Source organism: Citrus sinensis, chromosome 2 (genome assembly GCF_022201045.2).
Source record: "Citrus sinensis cultivar Valencia sweet orange chromosome 2, DVS_A1.0, whole genome shotgun sequence".
Lineage (NCBI taxonomy): Eukaryota > Viridiplantae > Streptophyta > Magnoliopsida > Sapindales > Rutaceae > Citrus > Citrus sinensis.
The window spans coordinates 25,868,962-25,888,391 of record NC_068557.1 but is presented as its reverse complement, the minus strand read 5'-3'; the positions used below and the strand labels follow the sequence as shown (position 1 = coordinate 25,888,391).

At 31.5% G+C, this 19,430-nt stretch overlaps 2 protein-coding genes across 2 annotated transcripts; one reads left to right on the top strand and one right to left on the bottom strand.

The window, feature by feature from the left end:
• Positions 1-428: 428 nt before the first annotated feature.
• Positions 429-2,510, bottom strand: LOC102615559 (uncharacterized). The gene is made up of 4 exons (XM_006468627.4): positions 2,306-2,510; positions 2,130-2,183; positions 1,373-1,489; positions 429-875 (listed from the first exon to the last, which is right to left on the bottom strand). The coding sequence occupies exons 1-4, from the start codon at positions 2,363-2,365 to the stop codon at positions 750-752; spliced, it is 357 nt and encodes a 118-aa protein (XP_006468690.2). The 5' UTR covers positions 2,366-2,510; the 3' UTR covers positions 429-749.
• Positions 2,511-12,588: 10,078 nt separating this feature from the next.
• LOC102615860 (phytochrome-associated serine/threonine-protein phosphatase) lies at positions 12,589-17,432 on the top strand. The gene is made up of 10 exons (XM_006468628.4): positions 12,589-12,831; positions 13,660-13,806; positions 13,887-13,954; positions 14,269-14,326; positions 14,467-14,577; positions 14,691-14,741; positions 15,538-15,681; positions 15,752-15,847; positions 15,932-16,003; positions 17,025-17,432. The coding sequence occupies exons 1-10, from the start codon at positions 12,751-12,753 to the stop codon at positions 17,106-17,108; spliced, it is 912 nt and encodes a 303-aa protein (XP_006468691.1). The 5' UTR covers positions 12,589-12,750; the 3' UTR covers positions 17,109-17,432.
• Positions 17,433-19,430: the final 1,998 nt, after the last annotated feature.

The window sequence follows — 19,430 nt, the reverse complement described above, 5'->3', positions numbered from 1 at the left end:
AAGTGCTTCTTTGCAAGTTGAACAAGGTCAAAACCTGGACCCAAGAGTCCTCTGTAATAGCTAAAGGGCACTTTCAATTAGTTATGCATCTTTGGAATGTTCATCCTCTACCTATTTCATAACAAGGGTGCACATTACTCTCCACCATGAGTCTCTTGGGGGTGGACAAATTCAATAGGCTGAAAACTTGCAATGTCAGAGAGTAAACAAAGTGAAAAATCACAATTACGTAAACGCTTAACAATAAAATAAAAAATGCCACTACAAATTATCAAGTATCAAAACCGTCACAAGGTTGAGAAAAAAAGCCCACCCCCATGGATTTCATTGTGCCGTAACTCGCAAAGCTTGTTTGGGCTATAGTGTATCAGCTGAACACATAATGAACAAGTATACAAACCACTGGGCTGAAGTAAAACTACTCGACATGAGAAAAAGATGAGTCTTTGATTTAAAAAAAGGCTGAAATACAAAGAAAACTATTACAACATCAACTTGAATTTCCTTATTTGAGAAATAATTTGTCAAGGGGATTCAAAATCTGACGTTCAAAACATATACAGGTATAACTATTTGGACATGGAGTGGAATACTATTATATATTTCAACATCCTCCAGTAAATTTGACTCCAAAAGTTATGTTGATAAAAATAACTAAAGGGCTGAATTGGGGGACACACTAATCCAAAATGCCTGTACATTTAATTTCACCCATCTGGAAACAAAAAATAAAAATAAAATGTCCAGCATCAAACATTATCTGGCCAGAACTCCCTCCGAAAAGCTCGATCAAATTCTGTCTCCTGTAACCGTCTTTCTAATTCCAGCATCTTCCTCATCCTCTTAGATGCCTTGGATTTCTTTGGAGGTTTTTCCTGGAATTTATTGGGAGGATATTAGAAAAATGCACTACGCACATACCAACAAAAAAAAAAAAAAAAAACTGGAATACAAATATATCAACAATCAGAGCACATGTACGTATGCACATTTACTATAAAAATCCTGCTTTGATCTATCATAGACCTTTCATCAAATCTTGATTCAAATGCATAAGTAATTATATCAAACAGTTAGCTAAACATAGTGGAAGGGTATTTAGGATGAAACCTACCAAAGATTTTCAGTGGGTTAAGGTTCTCAATAGTGGAATTTCATAACAAGATTCAAATAAAGTAATTTATTAGGACCTGTAAATTTATTGCTTGAATATATCATAATATAATAAATTACAAAATCAAGACAGCTACAACATTTTACCCCTTTTAAGATTCTTGTTTTCTCCTAATGATGGGATGCTCGACCAATAGAAAAAGGGAAATTGATCGAAAGGGAATTTCGAGACATGATTAATGAAACAAACAAAACTAACCTTTTCATTTTTGCTCTCAGCTTCCAGAGCTTCAATAGGCTTTGGCCTCTTAACTTTCTCTGCTCCGATACCTCGTTTGTTTTTCTTCACATGTGTTCGTATTGGCTCCAGCCTACCCTGTTTTCACCATGAACTCATTGATCAAAGAAACTACGAGTTTTCCCAGCGAAAACAAGTCATATATGGATGTACGCAGCATGCTCAAATCCAATTTCAAGATAAAGTACAATATTTAAGCCCTGTTTGGCGTTGAGGTTGGGCAAAGTGTTTGGTAAACACGTAGCGGCTATATCTTGAAAGTTAAGTTAATTTGGTCCACCGCTTGTATGATGAAAAAGCTGTAATATCTTTACTATATTTGTCAAAATTATTATTTAAAAGTCATATTTACCGCACAATACTAACTTTTATTTCATAATAACAGTTTTTTGTCCACAATACTTGTAGCTTAAAAATTTCAGTACAACCATAACAAACAGGGCCTTGGTAGTAGTTATCAATGATATATGTTATTTCGGGGAATTCCCTACCTTCCATTTCACTACAGTTTGAACTATTCATGTAAAAATGTAGAAGAAACCTAATTATCGAGTAAGTTCTATTTATTTATTTATTATTCTCAAAAAAAAATTTCTCCTCTTTCAAAGTTACAATTTTCAAACAGAATCCTTCTTCAGTAATAGACTCGTAAATCCAGATATAATACGTAATCGCAAAACTAGGTTTTGAAAAATTTTAATGGAAAATTTTAACTAACCTGCTCAGCAATTCCAAGACCGGTTCCTTCTTTCCATCCGTGCTTCTTCAATAGCTGTAGACAACAATCAGCCCCTTTAGACAGAAAAAAAAAAAAAAATCGAATTTCGCACTAAAAAAATAATCGTAATGTGTACTTAAGAGAGAAAAGAATCAGATCAGGAAGTCAAAAGATACCTGAAAGCCTATATTTGATGAATTGATAGCCGCTGACGAACCTGACAACTCCTCCCCCATTAATGCTCTCTACTCCTCAGCCCCAATAACAAGAATCTCCAATTCAGGGTTACGATTTTACGATAGCAAACACCGGATTATAATAATAAAGAAAAAAAAATCTTTTAAAGAAAAATCGATGAAATGAAACACAGTTATTTCTAGTTTCTACGGGATTTGTTTTGTCGGATTTGCACCGTCGTATCGGGCTCTATTTGGGCCTAGCGGCCTAGCCCGAGATGCTCTTTTCTTTTCTTTTTCCGTTTTTAATTAAATCATCAATTTTAATAACTCTGCTATATTTAGATTATAAAAAATAACCAACCCACCCCCCCAAAAAAAGCTAACTAAATTCTTCTAATAAATTTATTACATGTAAGCAACTATGTATTCTTCTCGATCAGAGTTGATAACTTGATATTGTACATTAATAATAATAGTAGAAGACACTATGATGTATGAGAAATATTACATACTAAATTATTATTATTCTTCTAAACCTTTTCTTTAATAAAAACAAATATCAACAATTTAAAATGAGTAAAATAAAAAGAATCGATGATAGGCTTATTATAAAGTTGAGATACAAAATTTTGTATCCCAACTATTACAGAAAATAACATGTCATTATTTCATAAACTTACGTTATAATTAAGTTTTAAGCTTATCATTTTTCATCGAGATACTAAAGTTATTGTGATGTCACGTTGATAATTTATAATAGTGTCACAGTAGTTGAAATACAAACTTTAAACTTTTATTTTATAAATATATAATATATTATTACTCAAAATAAATAACAATTTACTTGATACACAAATTTTATAGTATGTAAAAAGAATTCATTTGAAAATAAGAGTTCACTGTTTTTTTTAGTTTTTAAAATTTTGTTCCTAACAATATTTTTAAAAGTGTATTTACAACAAGAAACATGTAGGGTGCATTTGGTACTATTTTCAATTAGTGTTTTCTATCCTTATTTTAAAGAAGCAAAATGATGTTTTTGATGTGATGTTTTTAAAAGTTAAAACGTGTTTGGCAGTTCATTTTAAAATAATAGATAAAAAGTGAAAATAACAAAAATATATTTGGTTGTTTGTCTGAAAAAATGAGAATAATGAAAAAGAGTAAATAGTTATTTATTATTTAATATATTTTTAATAGTTTTATTATATTTTTTTGTGGGAGTTATTATCATTAAGTGTAATTATTTTATTTTAAAATGTCTTCTATTATTCTAAATGTCATTTTACATAATAAAATATAAAATTAAATAGTCTAAAATAGCATAATGCAATATAGCAAAACAAAAAAATATATTATGTTATAAAATTTTAATTAAAATATTATGATTAATTGTATTTTATTTTTATTTTAAAATTTCCTTTTGTGTTTAAAAATAATATTGCATTATAATCATTAAAATTTCTTTTGTTATTATCTATCATTATTATATACATAACATATGGGTGTCCCTAAGTTACGTTAAGTGTATCTTACGTTTTTTATCTTTTTCTTCTTGTAATTTTTCATACAAGTCCTTATATTTATTACTTTTTATTTTTAAGGATACATTTGTCTTCTTCTGTCAATTATACACCTATTTTTCATTCTTTCTAATATTTTCTTTATTTCTTTAAACAACAATATATGATTATCGAATTCATATAAATCTGTAAATTCAGAATAAATTTCGGGTCCTAAATTTATTATTCCCATTCTTTCCTGTTCTAATAACTCTATTTTTTGAGTTATTTGATTTATATAATTTGTTATAATATTTTCCCAACCTAAATTCATATGATCGATAGTTTCTGCTAAATTATGTATTATGTTAAAGGCATGTTGGTTCATGGTAATGCTTCTTTTTTATACCAGTATACTAAAAATTTTATAAATTCATCTATAAATTTCATTTTCTTCTCTATTAAAATCTCACCTCCTAGGGTTTCTATATTTCTTTCTCGTAATTCTTGAGTTATATCAAGCTCAATATTTCGGATGTTATTCTTTTCAGATTTTATAGACTTTATTAAATTTTTTATTTCTTCTTTTTCAAATACTTTTAAAGTATATAAGCTATCTGTTATATCTCTTATAGGATCCATGGCTCTGATACCATTTATTGTCGTAGATTAAAAACAAATTAAAAACAAACAAACAAATAAAACAAAATAACAAAAACAAAACATACAATAACAAGCAAACAAGATACAATCAAACAAAACAAAATTTTATAAAAGATATGTTCAGTTGGATGAAATCTATATGGATAATAGAATTAATAAGAAGATATATTTATTATTATTCTTCTAAAAGGGTATATCTATCATACCTTCTATTGTTATCATTTCTTAAATATAATCCTATAACTTCTTCCCCATTAATTATACTAGGTATAGTTCCGGGAAAATTAGGAACATAAAAATCATAATAATTGTTATTGGTTTCTATAATATATGTGGGATTATTGATTTGGTTTAAGATTCTTAAACTATGGGTTATGTTTACAGGATAAAAGAATATTTCTACTTTTAAAATATATAGATTATTATTTATTATACTAGTGTAATATCTTACGTCCATGTAATGATATTAAAATTCTAATTCTTCGTTATCTGAATTATTTATGTATTCTATGTATGAGGGTTCTATTTTTAAATTTTTATTTTCTGTTTTAGCTTTAACTATATCAATAGCTTCATCTATAGTTAACATTGTAATTAAGTGTTTTAGATTATCTGTTTCTAAAATATTTAAGATTCTTCTTTTTATTTCCGGTGGTAATTCTAGGGTATATATAGCTTGTATTTCATCTTTACTAATAACTTCTTCTTTACTAAATATGTATGAGCTTTGTTTAAAAGATCCAAGATTATAATCTATTATCATCATGTAATTATTATATGTGATCCTTGTTGTAGGATTTATCATTTTTTCTTTAGGATTTCCACGTCCTAATCTTACACTCATATTTTGATAAACACTCATTTTCTTATTTTTAACAATTTTGATTAATAATTTTGAATAAGATTCACTTCTGGGAGATGCTCATCCACCATCAATCTCCTCATCTACAATCATCACCAAACTTCCACCAACAGATAAGGTTAGAGAATTATTACCTAAGTTATCCTTTTCTTCGTCTTAAGATCTGTCTCCAGTGACCTGCAGCCTATGCGTCCTTCACTCCCTCAACGGCCTCCTGCCTAAACGGGATCAAGCGGACTCCAATGGCCTTTCTGTATGGATCTTGATCTTCTTTCTTAGAAAATAAAGATAATTATAGGTTTCTCTTTCCTTTCTATGGGGTTGTTTGTTTATGATTGATGATGTATTGATTTCTGGTTTCGAGCTTAAGAAATTTTAGCTATCCATTTCCAAGATGCAAATCGTGAAGTATGGTGTCAATCCGAGGTCTGAGCTCCTCGCTCCTTTTTTTTATATCAAAACTTTTTATTCGAGATTACATCCTTGCCCTTTTGGCCTTTTCTAATTATTACAAATGCTTTATCTTTACATTATTGCTAAGACATTATTACAAAACTTTTTCTTGTCTTTTTCTTCTTTTCTTCTTTTTATCTTGTCGGGCATCTTCTTTTATGATGTCGGCCACGTCTTCTATACGATTATTACTTTTATTTTGGCTGATTGCTTGCTTCCATAAGCTGATAAGCATGCTGCATGGTTTCATTACTGCTGGGGAATCGCATAGTGCTTATTTCATTGATGAGCTCCAGCAAGATATTTGATGGTGTGTGGCTGTCTTCTGCTGTTACTAAGATATAATTCTGGAATCTGATGATGGTTCTGAAATTCCTCTTGTATAGGTCTTTTGCTATGCTCCAGATTGCTTTTATCCCTCGAGCTCTTCGGGTTCGGATCCAGTTTTTTGTGATTTGAGGAACATTAGTATATTCGGTTCCTACTTCTAATTGGAAATTTTTGGTTATATGACCCACTGAGATCATGTAAAATGCTTGGTATTCTACATTTTGATGGTATTCTGGACTTATGGTGTAGAATTTGAGGTATATAAGTCTTTTTTGGGCAAATTTAGATATTTCTTTGACTAGTAATTCATCTAAACTGGCTATTTCTCGAAGGTCTGTGTCTGGATATATTAAATCTAGATAACCATAACGGGCTATCTTTCCTACAAGGAGTGGGTCTGCTCCTTTAGTGGCTATAATTCTGAGATACATATTTTTTCCAGGTGCTTTATGGATATTATTGTTATGAGAACAGATAGAATAAATCCACGTAGAGAATTGTTTATACTCTTCTTCTTTTGGATTCAAGGGTTCCTTCTCTTCTTCTTTTATTTGGAGATTGTTTATTTGGATGAACTTTTTTGAAGGACTTGATTTTTGTGGCTCAACTTCTATGGATATTATATTTGGTGGGTTTATGATTGGATCAGAGATTGGTTTATTTTCTCTGAAGGGTCCACTACTGCTTCCTTCACCATTTAGGCTGGTGTTTATTGGCGCAATATTTTTTGAGCCTTGTTTTATTGAGAGTGCTTTTGTCAGGTCATTTATTTGTGACGCTAACAAATGTACTCCTTTTTCATGGGCTTCTGAAGCCTCTTTTATGTAATTTACTGCATCTATTATGTCTGATGCTTCTGTTGCCAGTCTATGTAGTTCAGCATCTATTTTGGTAAGGATCAAGTCTATCTCAGGATCCATTCCCAAATTCTATGTTCCTGCTTAAAAAATCTGCAAGAAAGTTGTTAGATCCCTTTATATGTATAATTTTAAAATTATAATATGATAAATAAGCTTGCCATCTATGTAACCTTCTGTACTGGGGTTCATTTGGTAAAACTCTATTTATTAATGAGCTTACCTGGGAATTGTCAGTTTCTATAATAAAATGTTTTTGTAATAAGAACAAAGAAAACTTTTTTATTCCTTTATATATTGCAAGTAGTTCTTTTTCATGTACAGGATAATTGACTTGTGCTTGGTTGAAAGTACCACTGGTGTATCTACATATTTCATTTATGTCAGTCTTAAGTATTGCTCCCCAATATAGATCAGATGCATCAGTCTGCATTATTAACTTATCAGTTTTATCTGGTAATCTTAAAGAAGGGAGATTTTTACATTCATCTTTTAAGTTTTTTACAGTTTCTGTATGTTCTGTATTCCATCCTCTAGTATTATTTTTCCTAAGTAGTTTTTGAAGCATATTTTTCTTTTTAGCTAGATTTTCTATAAATCCTTCTGCATAATTTAAGCAGCCTAAGAATTTTTGTATTTGTTGTTTATTTTCTAATTTATCTGGAAAATCGATAATTTTTCTTCCTATATGGCTTTGGAGTCTGATTCCTTGTTTATCTAGAATCATTCCTAAAAATTCAATTTTCTTATGTTCTATTACTGCTTTTCTTTCTGATAATACTATTCCTTCTTTAATACATACATTTACAAATTCTTTTAAATGTTTTCTATGCTCTTCTAGTGTTTCAGAGGCTATTAATATGTCATCAACATATACTATTATGTATTTATAATCTCTAAATATTTTATCCATTCTACTTTGGAATATTTGTGGAGCATTTTTTAATCCAAAAGGCATTACTAACCATTCATAATGTCCTTGTGGAGTACTAAATGTTGTATAAGGAATACTAGTTTCTTCCATTTTTATCTGCCAAAAACCTGATTTACAGTCAAACTTTGAATAATAAGTTTTATTTTTTACTAAATTGATTAGAACATCTTTATTTGGCAAAAAATATCCATCAAATTTTGTATATTTGTTTAGTTCTCTATAGTTTATTACCATTCTAGCTTTCCCTCTAACTTGTTCTGCTCTTTTTCTAACCATGAAAGCTGGGCTGTTGTGTGGACTATTACTATTGCGTATTAAATTTAATTTTAATAATTCTTTTATCTGGATTTTAAATTCTTCTCGGTCTTCCTCTGTATACATCATAGGTTTAAGTCTTATAATTCTATTTTCTATTAATTCTATTTTTGCTCTGGGGTGATCTGGTTTCCATAAGGCTAATGGATTTTCTTCATAGACTTGTCTAAGTTGGGATTTTATTGTTTCTAATTTTATATTTATGTTATAACTCTGTCCTTTTGAAATTAAATAATGTTTTTCATAAATTGTCTTATCACCACGCAAGGCTGGCTGAACTCGATAAGGGCGAAATTCTCGAGGAATGCGTAAAATATGATTGCATGGGGTTTTAAGAGTAATCATATAGGTCGTTTGTTGGTAATATTGAAATTGTTGTAAAAAATCATTACCTAAGAGTATATCACAATCCATTTGGTCATATTGGAAGATATGATTAATACGAACAATTTTACTTCCTAGAAGAGTTTCAAAGTTTTCTAAAGATTGAGTAATATGTTGTTTATCTCCTGTGATACCTACGAGTTTTATTTTGCTATTTGATTTCCATTGGTTTGATAAAAAGGTTTTCATAATTGTAATTTCACTTCCTGTGTCTATTAAGGCACAAGTGTCTATATCTTTTTCTACTATGTTTATTTGTATGTAAACAGACATAGGATATTTTATATATGCTTGTCTTAACATGTTTCACAAATTATCTTCTGTCCTTCTATTTGTAAAGTAATTTGGTCTTTTTCTATTTTATAATATTCTAGACTGTTTAAGAAACTATTTCCCAAGACTATATGTTTTTCTGGATCTGTAGTCATGAAAGAGTCTATATAGCAAGATACTATTATTCGTATTCCTTCAATTATTAATGGAACTTTTACTTCTTGCTTACATATATGCTTATTACCATTAAAGTCAGTATATTCATATGGAATTTCTTTTTCTTTTATTAAAAGTCCTTTATTTTTTGTATGATTCATATAATTATGACTTGTTCCTGTATCTACTAATATAGGTAACCTTATTGTATATTCTATTCCATTGAAGTATTGTCCAAGGATTTTTACTACACTACTAGCTAGGGTAGGTTTTAATAATTGTTTATTTATATTAATTATTTGTTTATCAGTACTTAATCTTCTAGAAGACCCTCCTCTCAAAAGGGTTCTTCCTGCAAAACTGATAGGGATTATAGAATTCTCATTATTATCATTTAAAAATTGTTTTTTGTCATCTACATCTAATTCGTATGTTATAGGAATTTTATAATCCTGTATGATAGGTTCTATTAAGGTTGCTATATCCTCACATTCTTTATTTATTTCTATATATGGTTTATTACCATAAATTTCTCCATAATTAGAATTACAAAAACTATATAACGCTGAATAGTGTATAGTCATTAACCTATTTCCTTCCTTCATTAAGTTCTTTTTTAGGAGTTTAAAATGTAGACTTAAAGTTTCATCTATATTTTTATCTCTTATGTGTACACAGTATCTAGGATGACATGTAAATAGTAATTTGGTATAACATAAGTTTCCTTCTACTGTTCCTAGATGTCCTATACTAGGATCATGGAATCTTTGATCATGGATTGATAAAACTATTGGGCTATCTACTCCTTCTTTGAAGAGTGATTTTACTAAAATTTGGATTTAAGCTAAATATACATATTGTATCTTTTCTTTCGTCGATTTATTTTTTATCTTTCTTAAGGCTAAATCTATTGTCCTTTTATTTATTAAGCTAAATCGTATATTTCCTTCAGCTTGTGTTATGGTTACAGCTTTTTCTTGTTCATAGTATTCATGTAAAATTATCCTTTTTCTCTTAAATAAATCTCTTAGTTTTTGTAATATACTATACTCCGGTTTTTCTACATTTAATCTTAGAAGTTTATTGTATTTTTCCTTATTAAAAGTGGCTACTAAGCTATATCCACTTTTGTTTTCCTCTCTTTCTATTTCTTCAATGTCGTCTATTTCTTCTTTTTCCAATATGTCTTTTTCTTTATTCTGATTCATTTTCCTCTTCTTTTTCCATATATACTACCATCCCCTCGTATTCTGATATGCTAATTATTTCTTCTAATTCATCTCGTATTTGTTCAAAATCTTCTTGTAAAATTCTAACTTTTTTCTTTTTACAATCTGTACTGATATGTCCTACTTCACCACAATTCCAGCATTTACATTTTGATTTATCTACTAACTTTCTTTGGTTTTTATGTTTCCTTTTATAGTATTTTCTTCCAGGTTTCTTGTATTTCTTTTTAAATTTGTTGTATTTTTTATATCTTTTTTCTTTTTTATACCACTTTCTTTTTCTATTATATGGGATAGAACATCCCCATTGCGTTGGCATCTCTGTTTTTTCACAACATATTTCTGTTATGTTTCTACTCTTTTTGATTAAATTTCTCTGGATACATATATCACTAAGTCGTGTATTTATAAATCTTATTCTAGATCCTAAGTTATCTGGGAGTTTATTTGAAGTACTAATTTTTTCATATTCATTTATAAAGTAACTATTCCAAGGGTATGGTAACTTGGAGTAATATAAGTTTTTATAAACTTCTTGATCTTCTAAACTTACATATTGTTCATAGTAATATTTACTAAATTCACATGTATATTCTTTGATAAAACACATATTGCATATTGTTAAATTTAATAAATTTAATCTAGCTCTTTGCTTTTCATTATTTGCTTCTCTTTCTGAATTTTCTAACCAATCTTCTCCTAGAAATTCTCTAGCAATGTATTCAAGTATTCTTTCTATTCCTAGAGCAGTGCTCCGCCTAAAAGCTATTTTGGTTGAATCTTTTATTAACATTTGTGTATCATCACTTAATCCTCTCCACCAATTAAATACATGTCCTGTAAAATTGGTTATTAGGATATCTGTAAATATGTCTATTTTTTCTTCATTAGTGGTTACATTCCAGTCATCATTAGCTCCATTATATGTGAAGAATAGCTTCATTTGCATTCCCCATTCTGCTAATGTTTTTCGAGGGTTTTCCTTACAGTCTATATTTAGAAATGATCCACTATTGCTTATAGGTACCAATGTATCCTGATTGGGTTTGTATTCTTTTTTCCATGGAGTAGCTTTTATTTTAGGTGTGTATTCATAAAAAGGTTTATTCTTTTTCTTAGGTATATTGCTAGGTTCTGCAACATTTGGTTTCATCTCTGGTCCTCCTGCGGTATTCATTTTTATGTGGTATTCTTTTTCAAATTCTTCTAAATCACTTAAATTTATGTCACTAAATTTTTCAGTTAAACTTTCTATTGTATCTTCCATTATTCAGAATTAGACTCAGTTTGTTCTTTTATTTCTAATTTCTCTTTTCCTTTTTCTTTCTTTTTTATTTCTGCCTTTAATTCTTCAGCTTCTTGTAATATTTTTGGATATTGTGTTTCCATAAACCAGTAGTCATAACTTCCTTTTTGAGGTTTTTGTGTAGGTTTCTTAAAATTTGTTCCAATAATACCTGATTTCATTATCTCAAGCCTCTCTATTTTCTTATTTTTCTTTTGTCCTTTTTGTAACAATGATATTTCTATCTTTAATTTTCCTATATCTTGTCTTATTTCTTTTATTTCTTCTTTTAGATTTAAAAGTATTTCTTTTAACTCTATTATTGTGGTTTCCATAAAATACAAGGGAGGTTATTAATATTTTGTTTATCTGAATGTATGTTACGTTGCATGTAACATAGGCTTGGCCCATAACATATTTCCTGTTGAACCTACACGTTCATTGGAAAAAGTGGTTACAAAGTCAAATTGTGGGCTCATTCAAACTCTCAATAGAGAATGAAAATTAGAGAACACCAATAAGGCATTTTCTAATTTTCTTTGTTAAGTTTAAAGAAAAAAAATAATTTATTTTCTAATACTGTAGTGTTTTCTTAAGGAAAATGAGCCCACCAAATAAATTTTATATATTTTCTTTTTTAAAAAATAGAAAACAGCAGATCAAAAATGGTATTAAACGCACCCGTATTTTCCTAGTCATTAAATCCTAGGCTTAACCAAGTGGGTTTTTTAAATATTTCTTTCCCATGTCATCCAAATTTTAAATTCAGAAAAAGGTAACTACTTAAAAATATCAATTTGAATTTTACCTCCTCCCTTGCATTTTTGCAAGACTAGAAAAAAAAAAATATATATATATATATATATATATATATATATATATATATATTTATTTATTTATTTATTTGTTAATTGATTTTTCGTTTTTTACTCTAATTAAAAAACCGGCCAACAAAAAACACGTCGACGTCGTTTTCATTTTTCATTTCCAACTTCATGTGTATCGATATATAAAAGAAAAAATAAAAAGAAAAATAAAAAAGCAGATCTGGTTTATTTTGTTGTTTCGGTTTGTCGACGTAAATTAAAACATAATCACAGACACAGAGGGAGTCGTATATTGAAAAATTTCCTGGGCTTTTCTCTCTCTGTGAACACGAAAACCCTAATTTCTTGGCCTTCATTTTCGTGGAAAATTGAATGGATTTGGATCAGTGGATAGCCAAAGTCAAAGAGGGCCAGCATCTTTTAGAAGACGAGCTTCAGCTCCTCTGCGAATACGTATGTTTACAAAACAATACATATTGCTTTTTACTTTTATTGAGTATAAAGAGTTAGGGTTTCGCCTTTTCGTTTTTGCCTTTTACTTGCCGTTATCTCTGAATAATTGAAAGATTTTTGTATCTGTTGTCGATGTTTACTTGTTAACCAAAACAATTCATTTATTAGTGATCAGTGAAAAATAATCATCTCTTTTTAATCTGTCTTGATAAATTGTTGGGCATTGTAATTTGTGGCATGAGTAGAATTTTTTGAATGCATAATTTGTGTTCCTATTTTTGTACTCTGAAGTGGCATGTAATATGCACATTAGGGTCGGTCCCACATTCGGCACTGTGTGCCAATATTTGGCATCTTAATCATAGTATTGCTTTTGTTTTAGCATGTCTTTTAATTCTTAGTCTGGTGGTTTTGCTTTTGTTTCATGTTCTTAATTCATAATGTAGTTGAATTGGGACGTTATTCATTATGGTGTAGAAGTTGTACTAGTCCGGCATATTCAGCTGAACAAATTCTTGAAGCTGGGTGGTAATAGATCTGTTGATTCATTGTTTTGGTAATAGATTCCGTATATGAATGTAGATATACTACAATCGTTGACTAAATACTTTGGTTATACTATTTTATTGGATTATTTTTTATTTGTTAGTTATTCTTTTCCTTTTGGGAAACTTTTACATGTTTGAATTAACCATGTGTTTTCACGTGATGAAACTGCTGACTTTGATAAAATGTATCTAATTTTTGGAGAAAAGATAGTTTATATGTTTTCTGATTTTTGTTTACCTGATGTCTCCTAACTAGCTGTTGTGTACAAAAATATCGCAGGTGAAAGAAATCCTTATTGAAGAGTCCAATGTGCAGCCTGTTAACAGTCCGGTCACTGTCTGTGGTGATATTCATGGCCAGTTTCATGACCTAATGAAACTTTTTCAAACAGGAGGTCATGTACCAGAGACAAATTACATATTTATGGTATAATTTTTATTTGTCAACCAGAATTATCATGACATTGTAGTGCTTTGTTTTGGTATAATTTGTTTATGCCTTGACAGGGTGATTTCGTTGATCGGGGTTACAATAGTCTTGAAGTTTTCACCATTCTTTTGCTTCTTAAGGCAAGGTATGCTTGTTTCATGCATTTTCTTGCTTGCATCTATATGTTTATCTTTATTAATTTTGAAATTATCATTTCATTTTTATTGCAATTTTTAGATACCTTGGAATCATGTGAGAATTTGTAATGGTTATATCGGCCTAGTAACTAAATCGGACATCGACCATCATGTTGACTGCTTAAGGGCTCAATATGTGATACTTATGAATGTTGCACTATTGTTTTTACCAAAAGTTTTGAAAATAAAGCTTCTCGGTAAATTTTATTAAATTCCTTAATCTCTTGAAGAAGCTAATATGACTCTTATGTGGTGCTGCTAGATACCCGGCAAATATTACTCTTTTACGTGGAAATCATGAAAGCAGACAACTGACCCAGGTATGCTATTTAAGTGTTCCTTAGTTGTCTGTTTGTTGATTTGTGATGTTACTGATGATTTCATACGGCTACATGTCAGAGAGTGACTTTTACTTTTGTTTGATTCAAGCTCTAGTTTGATAGGTTGCTTATGTCCCCAGGTATATGGATTTTATGATGAGTGCCAGAGGAAGTATGGAAATGCTAATGCATGGCGGTACTGTACAGATGTTTTTGACTATCTAACTCTCTCAGCAATTATAGATGGCACTGTGAGACTCTCATTTTATTACTACTATTTTTTTTTCCTCCTTGCTGGCTGTATATATGTTCTGTGTGAGTTACATGGAAAAGTTAAAATACGTTTTGGCTTTTTATTTTGTAGGTGCTTTGCGTTCATGGTGGCCTTTCTCCTGACATACGGACAATTGATCAGGTTTCTCCCCATTTCGTTTTGCTCAGCAGTTGTTTATCTGATCCTTTATAACATCCTTCATATTCTATACTTATCATTTGATTTTTGCGACTGCCTCATCATGTCTGCATATGATTTGAAATTTTTGTATTTGAACTGAGGGGAGTCTTTAAATGTCACCTTTGAATGATGTTTGAGTCAATTCTGTAAACTGCAACACCTGCACCCTGACAGGCATTTTTTGACATGGCAAGGACTTAGAAACCAGACACTTTGTCCAAAAAAGGGATACAATATGTTGCGGGCTTGTGTCTTTTAACTTTTATTTTTCAAAAAAAAGGTTAGGTTATTAGCAAATGTATGGGAAGTGATTTTGAAGAGAAATAGCTGAGAGGGGTAAAAATCTATGGTTTAGCTAATGTCAGATAATTTCAATGTTTTTGTATTTTGTATTTTGACATGGACGTCATGGAGGTGTTTGGTGCATGCTGGAATGTTAATGCTAACCAGCTACATTTCTTAACAGTCAGTTGCCTTCAAAGGTGAGTTTGATAGGTTGCAGTTTACATATCTGAAGCATGCCTTTGTGATTTATTGGATTCTTTTGAATTCAAATTGCTGGTTTTCGTTGTCAGTGCTAAGTTCAGAAACTTTTATTTTATTGAGCTAGTAACCATAGTTAAACAACAATGACCCCTCAATGAGACTTTTGTCTAACTAGCCAAAATATGATCTTTGCGGTTATTTCTGTGTTTCAGAGCGTTGTGCTGACATATGAAGTTTTGATATTTACTTCTTTTTTCCCCCTGTTTGGCAGATTAGGGTGATTGAACGGAATTGTGAAATTCCACATGAAGGACCATTTTGTGATCTCATGTGGAGTGATCCAGAAGATATTGAAACATGGGCAGTCAGTCCACGAGGAGCTGGTTGGCTTTTTGGCTCCAGGGTCACATCTGAGGTAATGTGATTTGGATCTGAAATTGCAATAAGATTTTCCTGCTACTGATGTCTTTTCCTCTTTCTTGCAGTTTAACCACATAAACAATCTTGATTTAGTTTGTCGAGCACACCAGCTTGTACAAGAAGGTCTCAAATACATGTTTCAAGATAAAGGCCTAGTGACTGTGAGTCACTTAATCTTTTGCTGCTCACATTGATGCTTAACCAAATAAACGTTGATGAAATAGCTTGGTTTTTGAATTTTGCAGGTGTGGTCCGCGCCAAATTATTGTTATCGTTGTGGGAATGTAGCTTCTATATTGAGCTTCAATGAGAACATGGTAAGATATCCTGCTTGTTGGCATGCTGGGGTGTGTGTGTGTGTGTGTGTTTTAGATAATCTTTGCTACTGATACCATTATATATCATGCCTAGATGCTGTGACAACTTGGATATATTAATCTTTGCAACTGATACCAGCATATGTCATGCCTAAATGCTGTGATAATTTTGATATATTACTGCCCCAATCTATCAAAATCATGTTTGGTTATTATTGCTGCAAGTTACCTGTGTGTGTCTGAGTTTGTTTTTCTGTGAGGAGAATTATTCATCTTCATTTACATGGGACCTGATCTCAAGTTCAGGAGTTAGAAATTAGTTACCATTCAGGGGGCATTTTATGAAATGAGATGGACATACCAACCAGACTGTTGGGTGATGACTGTTTGAGTTGCTTTGGTAGCTCATTTGTGGACACCAGGTCCACTACACATTTGTAATACTTGTTTTTTAATAATCATTAATATTTTCTTAGCCCCCCCTCCCTCCCCAAAACACCAAAAAAAAAAAAAGTGAAGCATTCTTGCTTGCTAGTAGTAAGATTTGCGTGACCAATATAATAAATGCTTAGGTGGCTTGCAATGCTCCAATCATCTAAACATGCTGTACAGACTTTTTGTTTTCAGTTAGCCGCCTTTCTCCTTTTCTATTTCTTGGGAATTGATACTGTTACATTTTGCCTTCAGTCTTTCTCGTTCATGTGATTCGTTTTCTTGTTCATGCTACATTAACTAACTCGCTACAAAATTGCTCAGTGTTCCATTCTTTTGTTTAAATTGAATTCTTATTCAAACCATCCATTGAATTAATTGCTATAGTTAATTCCATTATCATCGTTATCATTATGTGAAGCTATAAGCATGGTTGCTTAGTGGATTCACCCTTGCCTTTAACTTGCTGTGGGAAAAGGCAAAACTGAAACTACTCCTACTAGTTTGTTCTTATTTATTTATTTTATGTCTTCATGTCCTCTGGATGTTTATGCATGTATTTACTAATTTTGGCTGTTATTTCCTAAAGGAGCGCGAAGTGAAGTTTTTCACTGAAACAGAGGAGAACAACCAGATGAGGGGACCCAGAACAGGAGTTCCATATTTCTTATGATCAAAGGGAATTATCTGCTGCAATTACTTGTAAAATTGTCCAACTGCAAGCATGTTGATCGCTGATGACCTTGCATGCGTTCTTACCTGTTTGCAGGTGGACCTCTTGTTTGCTTGGCTTGAATTTTCAGTTTGGTCCAGGCTGCTTTGGAAATTTGTAGGTTGTGTATTAGAGTTGCTGTATGTTTCTATATGAATTAGTGTCCATTTTCATTCTTATATGCCCCTTTTTGAATTTCATTAATCAACAATCATTAGAGTTGCTGTATTTTTCTGATAAATATGTCACTTTACGATTAATTACCAATCATTGTTTTTCATCTTACTGCTGCTTGAAACAATTTTGGGTTTTCGTATTGGATTCCTGACGGCAACTTGGATCCCTGGTGTTGATGGTGCAGTTTCTAAACAGCAATATAAAGTTTGTTAAGGATTGGGAAAAAAATTATAAAAAAAGTGGGATCTGTAGGCCTTTTCAACTGTTCATCATCCCTTGTTCTTGACATGTAATGTTTGGAATTGAATTGGCAGATTCAAGAAGTAATTGAAGGATGCATTTCAAGCCTCAAATGACCTTTTTTAATGATAAAGGGCACGTAAGATTAGGCATGCTAGCTGACCGCAGAATATCAGCAAGTGTATCCAATTAGAAGCGCAAAGATCTTATTTTTAATAGCAGAATAGCATAACCAGCCCAAGTGGTCAGAGTCACTACCTCACAAATGTGAGGGAAGTGGTTCGAGCCTTCGCAGACGCATTGTAGGGGTTTGATTTCAATTTCCTTTCTTGGAGCCCCAGAGCTTGAGTGAAGGCAGTCTTTCTCTTAGAATGTGAGTTGACGTCCCTCGAATATTTGAGAGGGTTAAAAATCTGAGCGGTGTCATATCAGAATTGATGTAAACGGGTCTCAGTATATATATGATTGTAAATGTCATCATGAGCAATAGTTCTCATTCAAAAAAAAAAAAAAAAAAATAGCAGAATAGCATTTGGTATATGTTAATCCTAATGGGAGGGCAGGGAGAAAATGCATCCCTTGTCTTGTGGCTCCCTTCTGAATAATATACAATTTCTGATTAAAACACCGTGGCATCCTGTGAAATAATAGTTTCTGGGAGTTGAAAAAAATATATTTCTATGGAAACTAAATGTTCAAAAGCAGTGATTTTGTTAATGACTACTTGGTTTATCAGTATCTCTATTGAGTAGTAGAAGTTCCTGCCTCAGAGATTTGATATCTCTACACTTTCTGCCCTTTTTAGAAAAGAAAAAGAAATTAATGTCCTGTGAAGGAACCCCTACATTGTAATCCTTGTTCCCAGTAATAATAAGACGGCTTTGGGTTGTTTTGTCAGACAGTTCAGTGATCAGGCAATCAAGAGGAAGGTATTAGATTCTGTTTTATGAATGTATGTATTACTGCTTGTTGAATCTAACTCTGGTCTATCATGATAGATTCGTTCGTTAAATAGTCAGAGCCTGCTAAGTTTATGGCAAAGCTGAGGGATATGAAAACGGATGACAATTTACTGCCGTTTAAATGTGAAGATGGTGCTGGCCATGATCTAATTCCAGGAAGGTAAGCTGCTGACGTTAAAGATTCATCCTTGGTTTGCTTCTTTCTTATTGGAACCAAATTCTGTGAATTAAGAAATGATCTGAGGGGCTGATAAGAGTGAATTTTTCTTTTTTAAATCCGCACTCCATATGATTCACTCTTGATTCATGCTACCCCACTGTCTGCTTTTTGAATGAATGCGAGTGTTCGCCTGCTTTGGACAACGTGAGTAACTCATGGTAGCTGCTGGACGATTGTTGAACGCCTATTTTTTAATCCTTCTTGTGTAAGTAGTCACAGAGCCATGTTGTGTTGGTACGGATGTGGAAGACTTCAAGATGATGACTTAAAAATATGCTTTTATACTGAAGGGCTCTAAGTATGATTCCTGCCTCTGGTTCTGAGCAGAGCTGATGGACTAATAATGATGATTAGAGACGCTTAAAACTATATGGCGTTTGCTGCAGAAGATCAGCTGGGTTCAACGCAGTAGTATTTGGTAGAGTTCTTTCCATTCCTAAGTGGTGAAACTGGAACATGAATTTGTATTCAAACAGATACAACTGTTATTCCTGATTTTATCATTTGAATTGTGAATATATGGTATTTGTCAATGTAACCCACGAACACTACAGAGAATAACCGTCAATTTGTCTTCAAAGTTTATCAACAACATTTTTCCTCGAAGAAGCACCACGGCCTGCGTTAAGCACTGCCTATGAATAGCTGATACCTGATGACGGCATACAAAATTGGTCTTCTTGG

Excerpts from the sequence above, each read along its gene's own strand:
- LOC102615559 (XM_006468627.4), bottom strand. The coding sequence starts at position 2,365 with ATGGGGGAGGAGTTGTCAGGTTCGTCAGCGGCTATCAATTCATCAAAT. Across the intron at positions 2,184-2,305 it reads CATCAAATATAGGCTTTCAG|CTATTGAAGAAGCACGGATG; the intron begins GTATCTTTTGAC and ends TGTTGTCTACAG. Across the intron at positions 876-1,372 it reads CTGAGAGCAAAAATGAAAAG|GAAAAACCTCCAAAGAAATC; the intron begins GTTAGTTTTGTT and ends AATAAATTCCAG.
- LOC102615860 (XM_006468628.4), top strand. The coding sequence starts at position 12,751 with ATGGATTTGGATCAGTGGATAGCCAAAGTCAAAGAGGGCCAGCATCTT. Across the intron at positions 14,742-15,537 it reads ACATACGGACAATTGATCAG|ATTAGGGTGATTGAACGGAA; the intron begins GTTTCTCCCCAT and ends CCTGTTTGGCAG. Across the intron at positions 16,004-17,024 it reads TGAGCTTCAATGAGAACATG|GAGCGCGAAGTGAAGTTTTT; the intron begins GTAAGATATCCT and ends TATTTCCTAAAG.